This window comes from Artemia franciscana, chromosome 20 (assembly GCF_032884065.1).
Source record: "Artemia franciscana chromosome 20, ASM3288406v1, whole genome shotgun sequence".
NCBI lineage: Eukaryota > Metazoa > Arthropoda > Branchiopoda > Anostraca > Artemiidae > Artemia > Artemia franciscana.
In genome coordinates, this window is record NC_088882.1 from 989,677 (window position 1) to 1,010,750 (window position 21,074).

General features: G+C 36.3%; 1 protein-coding gene across 4 annotated transcripts in view; it reads left to right on the forward strand.

Annotated features, from left to right (window-relative positions):
• Window positions 1-21,074, forward strand: part of LOC136040250 (CAP-Gly domain-containing linker protein 1-like) — a 185,626-nt gene that overhangs the window by 107,389 nt on the left and 57,163 nt on the right. For all 4 annotated transcript variants that reach the window (XM_065724461.1, XM_065724462.1, XM_065724463.1 and 1 more), the window contains one exon: window positions 18,062-18,202. In XM_065724461.1, coding sequence (XP_065580533.1) covers window positions 18,062-18,202 — 141 coding nt within the window. The remainder of the gene's footprint in view (window positions 1-18,061; window positions 18,203-21,074) is intronic.

Here is a 21,074-nt window from a genome sequence, read left to right on the forward strand (position 1 = left end):
TACATTTAAAATCAGCATTAAAATACAATTCTTTTTATGTAGCTATTGGTATCATAATTCTATTTTTTAGAGTTCTGGTTACTATTGAGCCGGGTCGCTCCTTACTACAGTTCGTTACCACGAACTGTTTGAAAATAAAACATACCAAATACATTTATAGCTATTCCTCGTTTAAAGATAGAAAAATCGGCAAAAAAATGTTTTTATTTTTATGAATAACTCACAATAGTTTCTTATAAAAAAAACTAATATGTAAACCGATGTTTGTATGTAATTACTTTTAGAAAACTTGTTCCATAAAAGAAGTTTTTCAAAGAAAAGTAAAGAGCGACGTTGGACTAAAGATGAGTAGAAATTAAGTCAAATAATTTTTCAAGCGTAAAGCTACCATCACTATCAATAAACAAATGAAACTCAAAACGAACAAAAATTACAAAAAAAAAAACTAAGGAAAACTCAAAACGAGCAGAAACTGCCACAAAGAGGAGTAGGGCTAACGCCCAATGTGCCTTCTAAATACCAGAACGTAATTTACTTTAATAATATTTTTTTAATGATATCATTTGTAATTATTAATTAATTATAAAAATTATAATTTTTAATTTAATGTTATAATTTTTTTAATGTTATAATCATTTCGTAATTTTTGAAATTCTTATTAAATAAATTATAAGGCGCAGTAGGCATTAAGTATAAGCATATCGAATCAGAACTTTTCATTTTTTTTTTCATATTTTCGTCACCCTTTCATTAAACTAATGAACTAAATATGAGTAGAAATTAAGTCAAATAGTTTTCCAAGCGTAAAGCTACTATCAATAAACAAATGAAACCCAAAACGAACAAAAATTACAAAAAAAAATAACTAAGGAAAACTCAAAACGAGCAGAAACTACCACAAAGAGGAGTAGGGCTAACGCCCAATGTACCAGAACGTAATTTACTTTAATAATATTTTTTCAAAGTGTGTGTTCAATTTCTCATACCGTGAAAAAAAAATAATCACCGTCATAAGAAGACAACGAAAAAGCAACAGCAAATGAAAGTAGATTTTGAGTTGAATATGTACTGACAATCATTCCTGAAAATCATTAAATAAAAGAAAAGCAATTTTTTTTAACCGAAAGTAAAGAGCGACATTAATACTGAAAAAGAAAGAAATTGTTCCGTATATAAAAGGGGCTGTCCCCTCCTCAGCGCCTCGCCCTCTACGCTTTACTTCGCTTTAAATTCTTTAATTTTAAGGGGTTTTCACCCCCTATATCTAAAATCGAGCAAATTTTTTCAGGCTCAAAATTTGCTCGGTGACACCAAACCTGATGAATTTTATAAATTTGGAATTAGCATAATAAGTTGATTCTTTTGATATATCCATCGATATTAAAATTATATTTTTATGGCACTTGGTATTAACCAAGTGACATATAGCAATCGCAAATTCTGTCGGTCTGTCGGTCCCGGTTTTGCTACTTTAGGGACTTCCTGGTAAGCTAGGACGATGAAACTTGGCAGGCGTATCAGGGACCGGGCCAGATTAAATTATAAATAGTCGTTTTTCCGATTTGACCATATGGGGGGAGAGTGGGGGCCCGTTAATTCGGAAAAATAGAAAAATTGAAGTATTTTTAACTTACGAGAACGGTTGATCAGATCTTAATGAAATTTGATGTTAGGAAGAATATCGTGTCTCAGAGCTGTTATTTAAAATCCAGACCGGATCTGGTGACATTGGAGGGGAGTTAGGAGGGGGAAACCTAAAATCTTGGAAAACATTTAGAGTGGAGGGATCAGGATGAAACTTGGTGGGAAAAATAAGCACAAGTTGTAGATACATGATTGACATAACCGGAACGGATCCGCTCTCTTTGGGGTTGTTGGGGGGGGGTTAATTCTGAAAAATTAGAAAAAATTAAGTATTTTTAACTTACGAACGGGTGATCGGATCTCAATGAAATTTGATATTTAGAAGGATATCGTGTCTCAGAGCTCTTATTTTAAATTCGAATAGATCTGGTGACGTTGGGGGGGGGAGTTGGGAGGTGGAAACCTAAAACTTGGAAAACACTTAGAGTGGATGGATCGGGAAGAAACTTGGTGGGAAAAATAAGCACAGATATCGTGTCTCAGAGTTTTTATTTTAAATCCCGACCGGATCTGGTGACATTGGGGGGGGGGGTAACTGGGAAGGGGAAACCCAAAACTTTGAAAACACTTACCTCCCCCCCCCGGGGGGCAGTTGAGGGGAACCGGAAATCTTAGAAAATACTTGAAGCGGTGAGATCAGGATGAAACTGGATGGGAATAATAAAAACCTGTCTAAGACACATGACTGACATAATCGGACCGGACCTGCTCTCTTTGGTGGAGTTGGGGGGGGGGTAATTTTGAAAATTGAGGTATTTGTAACTTACGAATGGGTGACCAGATCTTAATGAAATTTGATATTTAGAAGGGTTTTGCGCTTTAAAGCTCTAGTTTTAAATTCCGACCAGATCCTGTGACATCGGGGGGAGTCGGAGGAGGAAACTGGAATTCTTGGAAAACGTGAAAATTGGGGTATTTTTATTTTACGAATAGGTTATCGGATCTTAATGAAATTTGATATTTAGAAGGAATTCATGTCTCAGAGCTCTTATTTCAAATCCCGACCAGATCTCTTGACATTGGGGAGAGTTGGAGGGGGAAATCTTTGAAAACACGTTGAGTGGAGGAATCGGGATGAAGTTTGGTAGATAGAATAAGCAAATGTCCTTGATACGTGATTGACAGAATTGTACTGGATTCGCTCTCTTTGGGGGAGTTGGGGGGAGGGGTCCAGTGGTTTGGCGAGTTTGGTGCTTCTGGACGTGCTAGGACGATGAAAATTGGTAGGTGTGTCAGGGAGCTGCGCAAATTGACTTGATAAAGTCGTTTTCCCAGATTCGACCATCTGGGGGGCTAAAGGGAGAGGAAAAATTAGAAGAAATCAGTTATTTGTAACATACTAGTGGGTGATCGGATCTATATGATTTTGATATTTAAAAGGACATCGTGACTCTTATTTTAAATCCTGACCGGCATTAAGCCTCTTATTTTCCTTTTAAATCAATCTATTGACTCATAGAATTTTGCTAGAGCTCATACCATATGATCTCTTGGCTCCTAGCTCTTCTTGCCTCGTCACGAGTTCCATATGAGCTTTTAGCTTTTGTTTAAAGTTTCGGTTACCATTGAGCCGAGTCGTTCCTTACTTGCAGTTCGTTACCACGAACCGTTTGATAAGGTCGTTCGATTCCACAAAGGATCACCCTATCTCGTCCGTTATAACTTGTTGAATAGGTGTGGTAGAACTATTTAGAAATGGCTGGGTAGTATTGTCATAACTTGAATTGCTTTGATAACCTTAGACTTTAGATCTTCCTTAGCCATTAGTGGCACATAGGGCGTCGAAAGCCTATCCATTCATCACGAAGCTGTGGGGCTGCAGTAATATCTTCCCATTGTGGAGTGAGGGAAATGTTGGCCTCTTTCAGGTCCCGATCATACTGCCTCCGCAGTGTGTGTTTCGGTCGGCCAAAAGAGATCCGAAAAAACGGAAGATAACTATAAGCCGACACCTTCTTCCCCGGAAATCTTAGAAGAACCGTTTAACTTCTCCCGTTTGTGCCAGAGAGAGATATTCAGATTTAATGAAGCTTAGTCTACATCACTAGAAAGCGTCAATTAGTCGAACAGAACAGAATTTTCATTTTTAAAGTTCAGAAAAGGAGAGTCCCTAAAAATATTTGAGTATATCTGATTGGAAACCAAAAATCCAGCTCAAAAGAAGTATCATTGAAAAATTTGACTACTTTAGAAGTTTCCTGTTGTGCTAACCGCCTTGATTGTAATATTTGCTGACACAAGATGCATATTATTTTGATTTGGGTGTTTTAAAGCCACCGAGGTTTTCCGCCACGTATGTTTCCGAGACCCGGGAAATCTTGCATCATCAAGAGGGTCATATTAGTTGGGTCAGAATAGACAAGTTAGGTTAGTCTATGTCTATGTCTTTATCTATGTCTATGTTTTATGTCTATGTCTATGTATATGTCTGTTCTTCTATGTCTATATCTATGTCTATTCTGAACCACCTGAATTAACAGGTGGCGGGATACATATGGTGGCGGAAAACCACGGTGGTGTTGAAACCTTACTTTTGCTGTTATTATGTTTTGCTATTATTTTTGCTGTATGTACATTGAACATTCAGCATTTTACAATAGTTAAAGAGATTATACGTTTACTTTGTTCGGAACTGGATTCTTATTAGCTTTTCCAACTGCTGCCACATTTAAGATCCCCTATGAAGTAGGCTGGCAAAAGGTTGTATCAGTAAAATCTGAAGAGCAGCTTAGAGTAATAACTTGAAATTGTCTGGTTATGTTGAGGGGGATGTTGAACTAATCAAAAGGTACTATTTACATACTAATATTAATGCAATCGCTGCTATAATTACTGCTACTACTGAGGCTAATGGTATTTAGGTGTAACTTTCAGGGAATTGTATAAAGGGAGTTTGGATTAAATGTTAAAGCAGCATGGAATGCATTTTGCGAAAAGGGTGTATCAGGAATATCTCAGGAACGCTTAGAAGATTGATCTGAAACTTTTAGGACATACGAAGGGGGATGTTGAATAAACCAACGGGTCTGAGTCCAAACGAAAAATAAGTTGTTCCTGGGTGGTGTAGAAAAAAGAGCATGTAATGAATTTGAAAGAAGTTGACACTTCATGAGAGGGAGTAAAGAGTAAAACTTCGAACTGAATGAAATAGAGAAGGAAAATAAGCAGCTATGTTTGAAGTGGCTTGATGCTGCTATGATTTGCTGTTAGTAGTAGTAAGACTCTGACGCCATGAAGGCACTAGGACCGAATTGGAATTCTACTAAGTACTCATTTCATCATTGTGTAAGAGATGAAATACTTTTATTTAACCCCGTACTATTAAGCGTACTTTAAGGAGGTATATGTTCTGAAACAAGGGATTTTGTGACAACACTGCAGCTGTAACAATGTAACACAGCTGCAGCTGTAAAACAAAGGATTTTGTGACAATTCTGCAGCTGTAACAATGTAACACAACTGCAGCTGTAAAACAAAGGATTTTGTGACAATCCTGCAGCTGTAACAATGTAACATAGCTGCAGCTGTAAAACAAAGGATTTTGTGACACATCTGCAGCTGTAACAATGTAACATAGCTGCAGTTGTGAAAAAAGACATTTTGTGACAATCCTGCAGCTGTAACAATGTAACACAGCCGCAGCTGTAAAACAAAGGATTTTGTGACAATTCTGCAGCTGTAACAATGTAATATAGCTGCAGTTGTGAAACAAGACATTTTGTGACAATCCTGCAGCTGTAACAATGTAACACAGCTGCAGCTGTAAAACAAAGGATTTTGTAAAAATTCTGCAGCTGTAACAATGTAACATAGCTGGAGTTGTGAAACAAGACATTTTGCGACAATCCTGCAGCTGTAACAATGTAACACAATTGCAGCTGTAAAACAAAGGATTTTGCGACAATTCTGCAGTTGTAACAATGTAACATAGCTGCAGTTGTGAAACAAGACATTTTGTGACAATCCTACAGCTGTAACCATGTAACACAGCTGCAGCTGTGAAACAAAGGATTCTGTGACAATCCTACAGCTTTAACAATGTAACATAGCTACAGCTGTGAAACAAGGGATTTTGTGACAATCTTGAATCTGTAACTTGCACAAAAACGTCATTGATCTCGATAGTCTTCGATCTATCAATTCACTAAACCAGAATTATGATATTACTTACACTGTTTCTTGGAGAAGGGCCCAAAGTTCCGAAAAATGAGAATTGTCCATTTTTAACAATTTACTAGTAATATTCAACGTATTTTAGATATAAAAAGCTGTGTACACGGAATTTCGAAAATGTAGTTCGGTAGATCGATAGAACTGAATCTAAACTGTGGAATGACGATGCAATGGTTGGCTTCCGGTGACACGTTAAAACTGTAGGAGACCGGAAAAATAAGAGCCCGAAATTTCCACAAAAAAAGTAAACCTTAGTTTCGTTGTTCTGCACATGTGGCATAATTTGACAGTTGACTGGCAGTTGACAGTTGACCAGTGTTAGGTTTTTTTTTACTCTTGGTTATGTACATGGAATTTCAAAAATGTTGTTCGGTAGATGGATAGAGCTGAATCTAAACTGTGGAATGACGAGATAATTGTTGTCTTTCGATGACACGTTAAAACTGTAGGAGAGCGGAAAAATAAGACACCAAAATTTCCACAAGAAAAGAGAACATTAATTTCGTTTTTCTGTACATGTGGCCTAATTTGACAGTTGACCAATGTTGTGGTTTTTTTTCCCACTCTTGAGGAAATAGGTTTTTATCCTACCCTGGCTATAGATGGGGTATGAAGATTGAAAAAACAAATGACAACGAAAACGAGGATGATTTCCAGCCAGTTAGTAACCAAAACAAAACAGGCATTTTCGCAATGACCAGTGCTGTGGAGTAGGAATCAAAGTTGGATACTTAATAAATTTTTACTGAATAGTGTCGGAATTGGAGTCGGTATGTTGAAAATGTCTAGAGTCGGAGTTAGTATCAGAGTCGGTTATATCGTAGAGTCGAAAGTTTATGGAGTCGGAAGATAAGATTTATTCATCACGAAACACACATACAATATTACATTTTACTATTTCCTCAAAGGCTCTTTGGCCTGTAAAAAAAGGGGAAAATGAACGAGCCACTTACTCAGAGAAGAAAAAAAATAATAATCACTTACTCACAGAGAGAAGAGCAAAAAGGAGAAGAGAGGAAAATATAAATAAAATAAAAAACTATAGAAAACAAAACTAAATAGACTAATAGATTGAATAGACTAAATTAATTATGTAGATCTGTAGATAAAATAGACTCCAATGAAATAATAAGGAAATATATATGCATACATACACGCATATACACATATAAAAACAGATGAAATGATTTCTAAGAAGCCAATGAATTTTTAATAATTTTTTTGAACAAACCGAATGAGTGGCACCTTCGAGCTGATTCGGGCAACTTATTCCATACAATATAACTCGCAATTAAAGGATTAAAGTCTGACCTTACGCAAGGAGTAAAAGGAACTTGAATATGATTTTCGGTATTGCGAAGCTTATAATTATTCTGATCAGAGGTGAAAGATGGCTGAACACTTAGGGGACGGGGGAGGTCACCATGAAGCTGAGAAAAAGTAAAACATGCACACGAAAGAATATACAGTGACTCGATATCAAGTAATGGGATAACTCTTGAACGGTTAGTTTCCTTAATGAGGTTTCTAGCTTTATTATAAACCTTAGAAAGTGGTTTTAACAGTGAAGGAAAGGTTGACATTCATACTATTGGACAGTAAGAAACGTAAGATCGGATCAAGGAGTGAAAAAGGATTTCCAAAATTGATCCAGGGAAAATATGTTTGAGTTTCCTTAAAATACCGAGACTCTTGCATATCTTCATTTGAATCAAATCAATGTGACGCTTGAAAGACAAATTTTCATCAACAAGAATGCCCAAAAAACGAACATATCAATTTTTAGATCTGTGAATTATCCCATTTGGCTGATAAATTTCTGATAACTTGGGATAAATCTGAGAAACATGCGAAAATATCAAAAAATTGGATTTTGAATAATTTAGGGTAAGAAAATTAGCATCAAGCCATGAAATTACTCTCTCAAACAAGTATTCCAAGTTTAATCGAAGCTCGGATTCACAGTTCCCCGAAGTGCCGAGTGTGCTATCATCGGCAAAACAAACAAGGGCATCAGAAGATGGCGAACTATAGCAGGCACTATGGGCAAGGGAAGGTTTAGGATGACAGAGTCTACAGCAATTAATAGGTTTCTGATTTTTTACTGCGTAAAAAAGATCATTTATATAAACCAAAAATAGTACTGGCCCTAAAACTGATCCCTGAGGGACGCCAAAATTCACTTGTGATTGACAGAAATTAAATTGTGGATTGACAGAAATTAACTTATCATTCAAATAAGATTGAAACCAAGAAAATACATTACCCCTAATGCCAAAATGAGACATCTTCGATAGAAGAATTTCATGGGTTAAGGAATCGAATGCCTTGCGAATATCCAGGAATATAGCAGCCGGAATTAATCCCGAATCCAATTCAGAATGTATAAAATTCAAAAGGGTCATACAGACATGCTCAGTGGAGTGCTTCATTCGGAAACCAAATTGAAAATCATGAAGAAACTCTTTAGATTTTAGAAATTTAAGCAGACGAGAAAGCATAGCCTTTTCGAAGATTTTACTAAATACTGATAAAATTGAAATTGGTCGATAATTTGCTGGATCATTTCTTGGTCCACCTTTATACAGAACAATAATCCGAGCACGCTTGAGAGGATCCGGAAAAACTTCATATTTAAATGAAAGATTAACAAGTTTTGTAAGAGGCACAACTATTGAAGGAAGAATAGATTTAACTACCTTAGTAGGAATAGAATCTGGCCCAGATGAAGATGAGTCTTTCAAGCCATTAACAATTTTAGTAATTTCAATTTCTGTTACTGGCTCTAGAAACATAGACTTAACACAAGACGGCCCGAGGTAAGATCTAAAGTCCGACTTAGACCGAGATAAAGTAGCTGTGGAAGCGATATTATTACCAATACTAGCGAAAAATGAAGTAAATGCTTCTTGGACATTAAGCTCACCCTCTACAGTCTCATCACCAATGACCAGACTCATAGGTAAAGAGCTATATTGAGAACCAGGTTTAAGCACAGAATTTATTACCTTCCAAGTTTTACGAATATCCTTATTACACGCAGTAAAATTATTTAGATAATAGAGAGATTTGGCTTTCCTACACAAGGAATTATATATATTCCGGTAAATCTTGAATCGACAAAGACGAATAGCACTTGTTGAAAGTGTAGCGCATTTATAATACCTCCAGAGATTATTTTTCCTTCTCCAGCTTTTGAGAAGTCCAGATTTCATCCATGGGTTTAGAGGAATAATCCTTTTAGACCTGCGATTAGAAGGTGGTACTTTACAAATGCTAAGAATAGCCTCTTTTATGGTTCCATAAAACGACTCAAATAAACAAGAAAAATCCTTGTCATTATCAAATAAGCTCCACGAATTTTTCGCTAATTTAGAACCAAGAAGAGATAACTCATTCTCACCAGACCTAATAGAATAGGAATCAAACACTTGAGTCCGGTTATTCCTTCCCCGATTAAAATTGAACCGAGAATATATGGGAAAATGATCGGAGATATCAGTAACTAAAATTGAGTTTTCCTTCAAGCAAAGCATAGAGAAGATATTGTCAATCAAAGAAGCTGTAACATTAGTTACTCGTGTGGGGATGGATGTAGTTGGTAGAGTTCCTGCGGCAAGCATGGTTGAAAGAAAATCAACTGAAGCCGAAGAATTTGAATTCATCAAATTTATATTAAAGTCACCCATTGTGATTAACTGACACGGACGTTACAATATTATGTCAAGTATTTCCTCAAGATTCCGAAGAAACAACGAAACCGCTAGAAAAACCGTAGAAATTACATTAACTGTAATTTCTATAAATTGTGACTCAAAGATACCTTCAAAATTCCTTGATAAGTCATCCCGCAAGCAATAATGCAAATTACTAGATATATGCATGGCAAGACCTCCTTTAGCCATCTTGCAGCGGTTTACATGTTCCATTTTGTAGCCATGGATATCCAATAGCATTTCATTGCCAGAATCCAAAAATGTCTCGCACAAACCAACAACATGAGTTTTTTAAGTTTGTCTGAATGTAAACAGTGAGAAAATTATTAAATTTGGATTACAATGATTCTCTTGGATTGACTGATACAGTGTATCTGTGGATGCTTAAGTGGGCTAGGTTAAACCTACCTTACTAAGATCTGCCCATAAAGTTGGCATTTGTTTGAAGCTATCTTTTGAAATAACTAACTAATTTTTTTTTGGCGTTGACATTATTAGATTCTTACTAATTTCAGTTATTATAGATGGCGTTCATTTAGACGCTGAACCGTGAACGGGATACCGTGATCGGGATACCTAGTTTGTTACTCGAAGATGTCCAAAGTAAAATCGTCCCTAGAGACGTCTGATCACGAATCGTTGGAGTCTCTTACTGTCATGAATGAAAAAAGTGTTGCAGTGCTGCTGGATATGTTGAAGGACGTAATAGGGTCATTCAAAGTCCCCGGTGGCAAATTTAATGCCTCCCAAATATGCAGCAGAATCCAATATCTTCACCAACGAACAATCGAAGAGAACATTGAACTCCTCCGAATCGAAAATTCCCGTCTGAATGAAGTTGTGAATCTCCAGAAAGAGCTTGAGCGGATAAAATCGCAAAAAAATGGACAGATTTATGTACCCGCACCCCAGCAGGCGTCTTATGCCCAAGCGCTCAAGGGTCCTGAAACATTCTCTGTGATTCTGGAGCCTGTATCTGTGGAAAAACGAAACCGTATGAATTTTGACGAAGCCATGCAAGTTACGGAATCAATCAGCAGAGTTGTCAAAGGAGAAAATTCCGATTTTTCCGTGAAGAAAGTTGTTCCGGCGAAGGAAGGTAGAGTCATCTTGGAATTGGGGTCGAAAAGGGAGCTAGAGGCAGCCATGTCAGTACTGACAGAGAAAGTGTCGGACACGAAGTACAAACCGAAAGAGGTGAAAAAGCACTTTCCAAGAATGTTAGTCAATGGGGCTCCCTCCCCTCAGGTCAAAGACGAAAGTGAAAAATACCTGCTGCAGTGTAACCCAGAAATTCAGCGGATGGCCAACGAAGGGGAAAGCTTCAGGATCATCACCATTCTTGAAAACGCGTCGAAAAGGAAAGTTGTTGTGGAAGTGAGTCCAAAGATCCGCCAATTTATAGTGTCCCAAAGAGGCTTACGGATCGGTTTTATCCTTGCCTCTTGCGACGACTATGTACACTTGATAAGATGTAGCAAATGTTGCTTATACGGTCATCGGAAGACAGATTGTAGAGCGGACGAAGTATGCTCATGGTGCATGGGCCCGCACACTTATAAAAATTGCGACAAGTCCTTTTCGTCCCGCCCAAATTGCCGGGCTTGCGAAAAAAACAAACTTAAGTCAGATGGGCATGCTGCCTATGAGTTAAGCAAATGCCCGGTTGCAAAGAAGTTAACTGCTCGTTTAAAGAATAATATCCAGTTTAATTGACTCAATCTCGAGATGTGAATATTGATAAGAATAACTTAACAGTGCTTCAAATTAATTTGCAACATTCTTATTCAGCAGCCCTACAGTTGCAAAAAACAATAGAAGAACTGAAACCGGATATAGTTCTGTTGCAAGAACCGTATGTAAATAAATTCTGTAAAATATCATGTGTTCCATATAGTTACAAGTGTTTCTCTAAAATTGACACAGATAAGAAATTTTTTTGTGCTGCCGTATTAGTGAAAAATAGTCTAAAAGCTGACGTACACCATAACCTCTCGTCTAATGAATGTGTGACAGTCTCAGTTTATTTGAACAGTAGAACTTTGACATTCTGTTCGGTATATTGTCCTCCTTCGGTGCAGCGATTGACAGATAATATCAGTTGTTTAGACAAGGTCAGACATTTTGCTAATTACGTTGTTGGGGGGGATTTTAACGCTAAAAGCCCTTTGTGGCTGAGTAACAGTCAAACTGACAAGAAAGGCAAGGAGCTTGAAGATTTTTTTGCTAGTAAATCATTGTTAGTAGTGAATGATCCTAGTGAGACAACGTATGGGCTACGCAATACAACTAGCCCAGACGTTACTGCTGTAGGTACTAATCTTGTTCAAAGTGTAAGGTGTTGGAAAGTTCTTGATGAATACCCTTCTCTTTCGGATCACTCGTATATTTTATTTACTTTGGAGTTTAATTTTCCCATATTTGAAACTGAAGAGCCAAGATACATTTATAAGAAAACTAAATGGGATACTTTTAGTGCTACTTTATTACGTGGAATCGATGACATTTATTCTCTACCTATGTCCTCGGTGGAGGAAATTGATTGTGCTGCTAATGAAATTAAGAATTTAATGCAAAAAGCAACTAAGGAATCGACCCCTCTTAAAAATAGTCACAAACAAAGCAAATATGCAAGGTGGTGGAACCAAGATTTGACAGATTTAAGAAAGAAGTACAGACATGCTCAAAGGGTCTATAAGAGACTTGGTACCGTTGAAAGCGAGCAAATAAAGAATCAAACACATCTAGATTATAAAACGAAAATTTTGGCAGCGAAAAAGGAAGATTGGAAAAAGTTTTGCGAAGAAAAAGCTAGTTTGGACCCTTGGAACACTATAAATAAAATTTGCAAGTTAAAAGGCTCTGCAACTCTCCCAGTTCATATTTTAAAACAAGATGGGTCGATGACAGATTCACCTAAAGAGGCTGGAGAACAACTTCTAGGTAAATGGTTTTCGTCAGATGATAATTCTAATGACAGTGTTGCTCAAAAGTTGATAAGAAATGAAACAGAAAATATCTCTAGTGAAAATCAGGATAAAATGGAACCTATTACCATGGAAATTTTACAGGATGTTATTAAGTCAATCAAACCCATGAAGGCTCCGGGACCTGATGGTATAATGAATTTTACTATAAAGAAAAATATTAATGTTTTATCACCTACTTTGTTGAAGCTTTTTAATAGTTGCCTAAAGACATCATATTTTCCTGTCCTTTGGAAACAAGCAAATATTATAGTAATTCTTAAAAAAGGGAAAACTAATGATGGTAACCCCGGTTCTTATCGCCCGATTAGCTTGTTGTCAAACATCGGAAAAATTTTTGAACGGATTATTATGAATAGATTAGATAAACTTAGTTTGGATAATTGTTGGGTTTCTAAAAGACAATTTGGGTTTTGTAAGGGTAAAAGTACAATAGATGCAGTTGACAATATGGTAAGCGTTATTGAGAAAAATAAAGAGGAAAAGAAATTCACACTTTGCCTTTTTTTTGACATTAAAGGAGCATTCGACAATGCATGGCATCCAGGTATTTTAAAAAAGCTCAAGGATAAGAAATGCCCAACTCAATTGTTAAGATTAGTGAAAAGTTTTTTATCAGATAGGACGGTATCATATGGAAAAGATGTATCCCGGAAGTTGGAAAAGTCTTGTCCGCAAGGATCAATTTTGTCTCCTTTTTTATGGTTAATCAACATAAATGACCTTTTAGAAATGGAGTTTGGTGAAAATTGTGCGATTCAGGCATATGCTGACGATGTCACTGTAATTTTAACAGGTAAAAATATTCTGTTTTTAGAAAATTTGGCGGAAAAAATATTTCAGAAGTTTGAAGTGTGGGCTGCAGAAAACAAACTTACTTTCGACCAACGTAAAACAGAAGCTGTATTGTTCACAAACAAACACAAAGTTCCTGTTGTAAATCTTTTTTTTGGAGGAGAAAAAATTAATATACAACAAAAAGTCCGTTACTTAGGAATTATTTTAGATAGGAAACTTTTATGGACTGATCATGTCTCTTCCCGAGTTACTGCTGCAAAGCAGTATTCGACGAGACTCCTTTGTGCAGCGAAGATGACATGGGGTCTCAAACCACAAGCTTTAAGAAAATTATATAAATCAGTTATAGAAAGTACAATTTTGTATGGGGTATCAGTTTGGTTTTCAGCTCTTAGAAAGAAAAATATTTTACAAATGCTACAGTCTGCTCAAAGAACTTCAATGATAATAATCTCAAAATCTTTCCGTTCTGCCCAAAATGACGTAATTACGGCCATTGCTGGGGTACTGCCAATTTCTTTCCGAGCGACTGAGCTAGCGACATTGCGCTATGCGAAAAAAGGCCGTCCAAGTCACTGGCCAAATTTCACTTCTCCTGAATTCCCCCTTTCTAAACGCTCATCCAATCATAGTACTTTCACTGATGAATCATTAGTAGATATCTTAGGCCTTTCGACAGTACGAGAAATCCATACTTCAACCTTTCATATTAATAGAAAGGCATTGAAAAATATACTTTACGGACGATGGTATGAAGAATTTAAGAATAAAGTTAGTTCTTGGTCAATTCGCTTTTTTGCTTCAACAGAAGATTTATTAGCTGTTTGCAAAGTTCAGCCCTCCTACCATCTAACGCAGATTATTACGGGTCATTGCAGGCTAAATTTCTTTCTTCACCGAATAAACAAAATTGATACGGAGTTGTGCCTTTGCGGTGTAAATGAAACTTGTTCCCATTTTCTTTTTGAGTGCCCTATTTATGCTCGTGAACGTTTAGAATTAATATTTCACCTTTATAGTATCAATGTTCCTTTTCCGTTTAATCTTGATTTGATTTTTAAATTTAGGAATGTTAGAAATATTTTACTGAAATACATAAGAAAAACTAAACGTTTGGATTTGGGGTTATAATCTTATTTTTTAAAAAAAATATGTGGATTTTTTTTTATGTCTGATAACGGAATTCATTGTGTATTATTTAGTTTGTCTTTTTGTTTTTGTTTTCTCTTGTTTAGTTAGATTGTATGTACAAAATTATGTGTTTTGTAGTTTATTTTAGATGTTTAGTTTTGTCTCTTTGTTAGTCGTGAAATGCCGTAAGGCTAATTTTTTTTTTTTTTTTTCTTTTTCTTTTTGTCCATAGTGTTTAGCTTTAGAATAGAAAGTGAAATACTTTTTGTAAGTTGAATCACTAAATAAATTCATTCAACCAACAACATCAGGCTGTCCATCCGAAACTATTTGTCTTAGATTATCTATTGGCGAGGAAAGACCCTGAATGTTAAGCTGAAGTGCAGTCAGAGAATAATTTCCTTTGGTAACCTCCTCTTCCCCCAATTCTGAAACATATTTACTATTACAAACATGGTTTATATTAGTCAGGTTTTGATTAACCTGACCCACAGAATTATTCACAATACTAATTAGATCAAAGGGATTATTTTCAAGCTCGCAAAGGCGTCTCTCACGACTTAAAATATTGACAAAAGCAGGTTTTACTTGGAGTCCATTTAAATCACCAGATGAACAAAAAAGAAATGTTTACCTAGATCTATTATGAAAGAAAAACCTGTCAAAGGATTATAAACACATAAATAATTAATAGCACAGAAGGTACTATCGGGATGAACCATGGGCATGAAAAAAAAATGCAACGAAATAAAAAGAAATTGTAAAAAAGAATGACTTAGGAAAGGATACGCATCAAGAAAATATTAACCAGTCACACACTAATACATTCATGCAAATAATTTATTTTGCGTATACGAGTTTCACCAGGAACTTTGGCTAGAATTTGACCATGATCAGACCAAACACTTCTTGGGCCAAAGGTGCTACGAGCCGCGTTTAATAGATCCCGACGCTTTTTAGTCAGGTTTTCTAAAACGAATACACCTGACTTTACCAACTTACTTTTTGCTGCAAACACTTTACGAGCAGTATCTAAGCTTGAAAATTTTACTAGAACTGGGGCGATTTTCACATTCTCAGTTTGATTAGCAGGCATGCGGAATCGATTAGCCTTTAAGAGGTCCATTTCTTTAAAATCTTGCAAGCCCATTATTTGTGTAATCACTCCATTAAGATTTTCTCTCAGTTCCACGTTGGGGTTTGGTTTCACAGCGTAGAAAATTAGGCTATCAAGTAAGGCATCCTGCTCTAGTTGGTCAAACTTGTCTTCTAATTTAGAAATTTTATTTTCAAGCAAGTTCTCTGCATTATAAAGTTTTCGAAGGGTTGTTTCAATTTTTTCAAATTTGGCATTATATTCAAGGGAAATCGAATTATAAACTTCGTTCACAATATCTTCACTGATAATTTCCGAAGCTCGGCGATCTTTCATTGTATTTGATACGACACGAGAAATATCATTCATTAGGTTAGACTTAGTGCTCATTAGTTCCTCTTGAGTTTCATTTATTATTTCTTTTAAAGTTGATGCTGCTGCAGAAGTTGGAGTTAATGGTGCTAGGCTGGATTTTCCCTTAGTTTTAGCGGGTTGTGATAAGTAGGACTTACTTAGAGTCTTGGAAATATCAGGGGATAAGCGCTGCTCTTCAAAAGCCTTATTTACATCTTTATCTGTCCTCGCACAAGCTTCTTTAAAATGGTCATTCCAGTTGCGGATGTGTGCTTCAGCTATATTATGCTCAGAGTGGGTGCCATAGCAAAAGACTAGATATCTAGCTTGATTTTTCTTGATGGAGTGGGAGTCGGAGTTTTAGTAATTCTTTGCTGAGCGGAATCGGCATATTGGAAACGTCTGGAGTAGGAATTTTTATCGGAGTCGGTTATAACTTGTGGTGGAATCGAAAGTTCGTGGAGCCGAAAGTCTTAGTAAATTGTTGCTTGATAGAGTTTGAGTCGGAGCTGGAATCCGTATATTGAAAATGTTTGGAGTCTGAGTTGGAGCCGGTTAAAACTTATAAAATTTAGTTAAATGAACTACATTAAACTATAAAGCTTCAAAGCAGGTCTATGGAGTCGGAGTTTTAGTAATTTTTTGCTGAATGGAGTCGGTATATTGAAAACGTCTGGAATCGGAGTTGGTATTGGAGTCGGTTATAACTTATGATGGAGTCGAAAGTTCGTAGAGTCGTAGGATTTAGTAAATTTTTGCTTCATTAAGTGGGAGTCGAAGCTCGAATCTGTATGTTGAAAATGTCTGGAGTCTGAGTTGGAGCCGGTTAAAACTTATAAAATGTAGTTAAATGAACTACATTAAACTATAAAGCTTCAAAGCAGGTCTATGGAGTCGGAGTTTTAGTAATTTTTTGCTGAATGGAGTCGGTATATTGAAAAACGTCTGGAGTCGGAGTTGGTATTGGAGTCGGTTATAACTTATGATGGAGTCGAAAGTTCGTAGAGTCGTAGGATTTAGTAAATTTTTGCTTCATTGAGTGGGAGTCGAAGCTCGAATCCGTATGTCGAAAATGTCTGGAGTCTGAATTGGAGCCGGTTAAAACTTATAAAATGTAGTTAAATGGACTACATTAAACTATAAAGCTTCAAAGCAGGTCTATGGAGTCGGAGTTTTAGTAATTTTTTGCTGAATGGAGTCGGTATATTGAAAACGTCTGGAGTCGGAGTTGGTATTGGAGTCGGTTATAACTTATGATGGAGTCGAAAGTTCGTAGAGTCGTAGGATTTAGTAAATTTTTGCTTCATTGAGTGGGAGTCGAAGCTCGAATCCGTATGTTGAAAATGTCTGGAGTCTGAGTTGGAGCCGGTTAAAACTTATAAAATGTAGTTAAATGAACTACATTAAACTATAAAACTTCAAAGCAGGTCTATGGAGTCGGAGTTTTAGTAATTTTTTACTGAATGGGGTCAGAATTGGAGTTGGTATATTGAAAATGGCTAAAAGTTGGAATTAGAATCGGATTTGGTTATAACTTATAACCAGTTCCACAGTCCTGGCAATGACCTCCACAAGTCGACTTCTGTGGTAAAAATATATACATAATATTCCAGGAAAAAACCAACCCTTGGATATACTGGAATGAAAAACAAATTGAACATAAAATAAGAAAAAACAGAACCCGTTTTTTATTTTTCTGTTCAAGCGATTCACTGTTCAAATGATCTTGCAATTGACAGTTTAATATTTCTTCCTACATTTTTGAACAACAAGTTACAAGTAGAAACAATAGGGATTTTTTTTTCAAGACACTGGAATTCCAAACTTTAAATTAATATTCCGACCCTACGTCGAAGGGCCGTTCTCAGCACAACACAAACAAAAATATAAAACAGAAATTTACATTACAATACGAATTTTAAAACTAAAAAATGTTTTAGAAAGTCTTAAAACAGCCTTAGCATCATGAGTTCAACGTAGTTCAACCAGGCTTCGTCAGTATTTACATTTGCGAAACTTTGAGACATACCGTGAGTTATGGTTTTGAAACTGAGATTCACAACCTCATATATAAGAAGTCACAGTCGCTCATAATTACATAAAAAATATCAGACATCTCTGTCCTTAGAATTCATAAATCACCCTTTCCTTTTTAATTCCAGGAAACCATTCGAGAGAAAGAAAAGCATATCGAGCAGATCCTGAAGGAGCGAGAGTTAGACCGAGCAGAAGCCGCAAGGGCTTTAATTGCTGCCAGCGATGCGCAGAAGAAGCTGGCCGAACTTGAAGAAAAGGTGGCAAAGGTAAGTTTCATATCTCAAAGAATATATCGTCACTACTACATCTAAAGGGCGGATCTAACATATTTTAAATAGTTACCAAAAACTAATTAGTGTGCTGCATCCTAGTGAACAATCAGCACGGCCGTGAACGTTCATTCAAATTGCTACATGTAAAGGGCGTATCTAATATTTTCAAGTTTTTTGAACAGTAACCAAAAACTAATTAGTGAGCTGCGTTTTAGTGAACAATCAGCATGGTACTGAACTTTCAATCAAATTGCTACATCTAAAGGGTGTATATAACATTTTCAAGTTTTTTAAATAGTTGTCAAAAACTAATTAGTGAGTTGCGTCCTAGTGAACAATCAACAATCCGCACGGCAGTAAACATTCAATCAAATTGCTACATCTAAAGGGCGTATCTAACATTTTCAAGTTTTTCAAATAGTTGCCAGAAAAGCTGCGTCCTAGTGAACAATCAGTACGGCAGTGAACGTTCAATCAAACTGCTACATCTCAAGGGCGTATCTAACATTTTCAAGTTTTTTAAATAGTTGCCAAAAACTTATTAGTGAGCTGCATACTAGTGAACAATCAACAATCAGCACGGCAGTAAACATTCAATCAAATTGCTACATCTAAAGGGCGTATCTAACATTTTCAAGTTTTTCAAATAGTTGCCAGAAAATAATTAGTGAGCTGCGTCCTTGTGAACAATCAGTACGGCAGTGAACGTTCAATCAAACTGCTACATCTCAAGGGCGTATCTAACATTTTCAAGTTTTTTAAATAGTTGTCAAAAACTAATTAGTGAGCTGCGTCCTAGCGAACAATCAACAATCAGCACGGCAGTAAACATTCAATCAAATTGCTACATCTAAAGGGCGTATCTAACATTTTCAAGTTTTTCAAATAGTTGCCAGAAAATAATTAGTGAGCTGCGTCCTTGTGAACAATCAGTACGGCAGTGAACGTTCAATCAAACTGCTACATCTCAAGGGCGTATCTAACATTTTCAAGTTTTTTAAATAGTTGTCAAAAACTAATTAGTGAGCTGCGTCCTAGTGAACAATCAACAATCAGCACGGCAGTAAACATTCAATCAAATTGCTACATCTAAAGGGCGTACCTAACATTTTCAAGTTTTTCAAATAGTTGCCAGAAAATAATTAGTGAGCTGCGTCCTTGTGAACAATCAGTACGGCAGTGAACGTTCAATCAAATTGCTACATCTAAAGGGCGTATCTAACATTTTCAAGTTTTTCAAATAGTTGCCAGAAAATAATTAGTGAGCTGCGTCCTTGTGAACAATCAGTACGGCAGTGAACGTTCAATCAAACTGCTACATCTCAAGGGCGTATCTAACATTTTCAAGTTTTTTAAATAGTTGTCAAAAACTAATTAGTGAGCTGTGTCCTAGTGAACAATCAACAATCAGCACGGCAGTAAACATTCAATCAAATTGCTACATCTAAAGGGCGTATCTAACATTTTCAAGTTTTTCAAATAGTTGCCAGAAAATAATTAGTGAGCTGCGTCCTTGTGAACAATCAGTACGGCAATGAACATTCAATCAAATTGCTACATCTAAAGGGCGTATCTAACATTTTCAAGTTTTTCAAATAGTTGCCAGAAAATAATTAGTGAGCTGCGTCCTTGTGAACAATCAGTACGGCAGTGAACGTTCAATCAAACTGCTACATCTCAAGGGCGTATCTAACATTTTCAAGTTTTTTAAATAGTTGCCAAAAACTTATTAGTGAGCTGCATACTAGTGAACAAGTACGGCAGTGAACGTTCAATCAAACTTTGATCCTTTTAATCAACCTTATCATGCTGATTTTCCCTATGAGGATAGCTTCGCAAATGTGTTTGGAGATTACAGATAATTTCAGTTAAAAAAGTATCACGAATAAGGTAGTCTTTTTTTATATATCGCCGCTGTTACGCCAAAATTCCATGCCAGATTAAGTGCCAAAAACTGTGGGCCGATCTGCATTCAAAGGGACGATTAGCACTGCAATCTATATTCAATCAAACTTTGATAGAACAGCTTGACGAACCGTTTTTGGTAATTATCTCGTACACGTGAAAATGTCAGATACAACGGTTAGGTGTAACACGTGACAGTACGAACTGATTTGAAGCCTAATTGACCAGCTTTGGCTCAAATTGACCTAGTAGAAACCTAATTGACAAGTTCAGTTTACAAACTTTTTTTAAAAACTGAGAGAGGAAAATTCTAGATTCAGATTTCTAGAGGGGATCAAAGTTTTTCAAACCCCAAATGAGCAATTTAAGTAAAAGAGTAAACGTTTTGATTTTACTTTTTTAGTAGGGGAAGGTGATCTTGGTGATCCTTCTTTTAAATTTTATGGTATTTCTAGTGTATCATTATAACTCTGTGTATGATTTAAGGGTATGCGACACCCTAAGTATCCATCTGTGACTCTCAGCGTCGGCTGACAGACTCTAAGACAAATGCCCCATCGAAGACAAACATAGAAAATATATAACGTCTTATTAAATATTAAGCAAAACGCTGTCTCTTCAGTGTATATACAGCATAAATCATATATATACTTTGTTGACTAAGATTTCAATCAAGGCGGTTAGCACAACAGGGAACTTCTAAACCCCTCAGACTATTCAAGGTTTTTTATCGTTTTAAAAAGTAGAGTTGAGAGAAAGAGTCAAACTTTAGCGTAAAGAGCTGGACGTTTAGGGGGGAACAGCTCCTTTCATATACGGAGTAATTTCTGTTCGTTTTAAATGTTAATATCGCTCCTTACATTCAGTTAAAAAAAAATTATTTATTTAATCTCTTATCAAACCTATACAAGCTGTGGCAAAACCGGAAAACCCTCTTAAAAGCCTATCGTTACAGTAATTA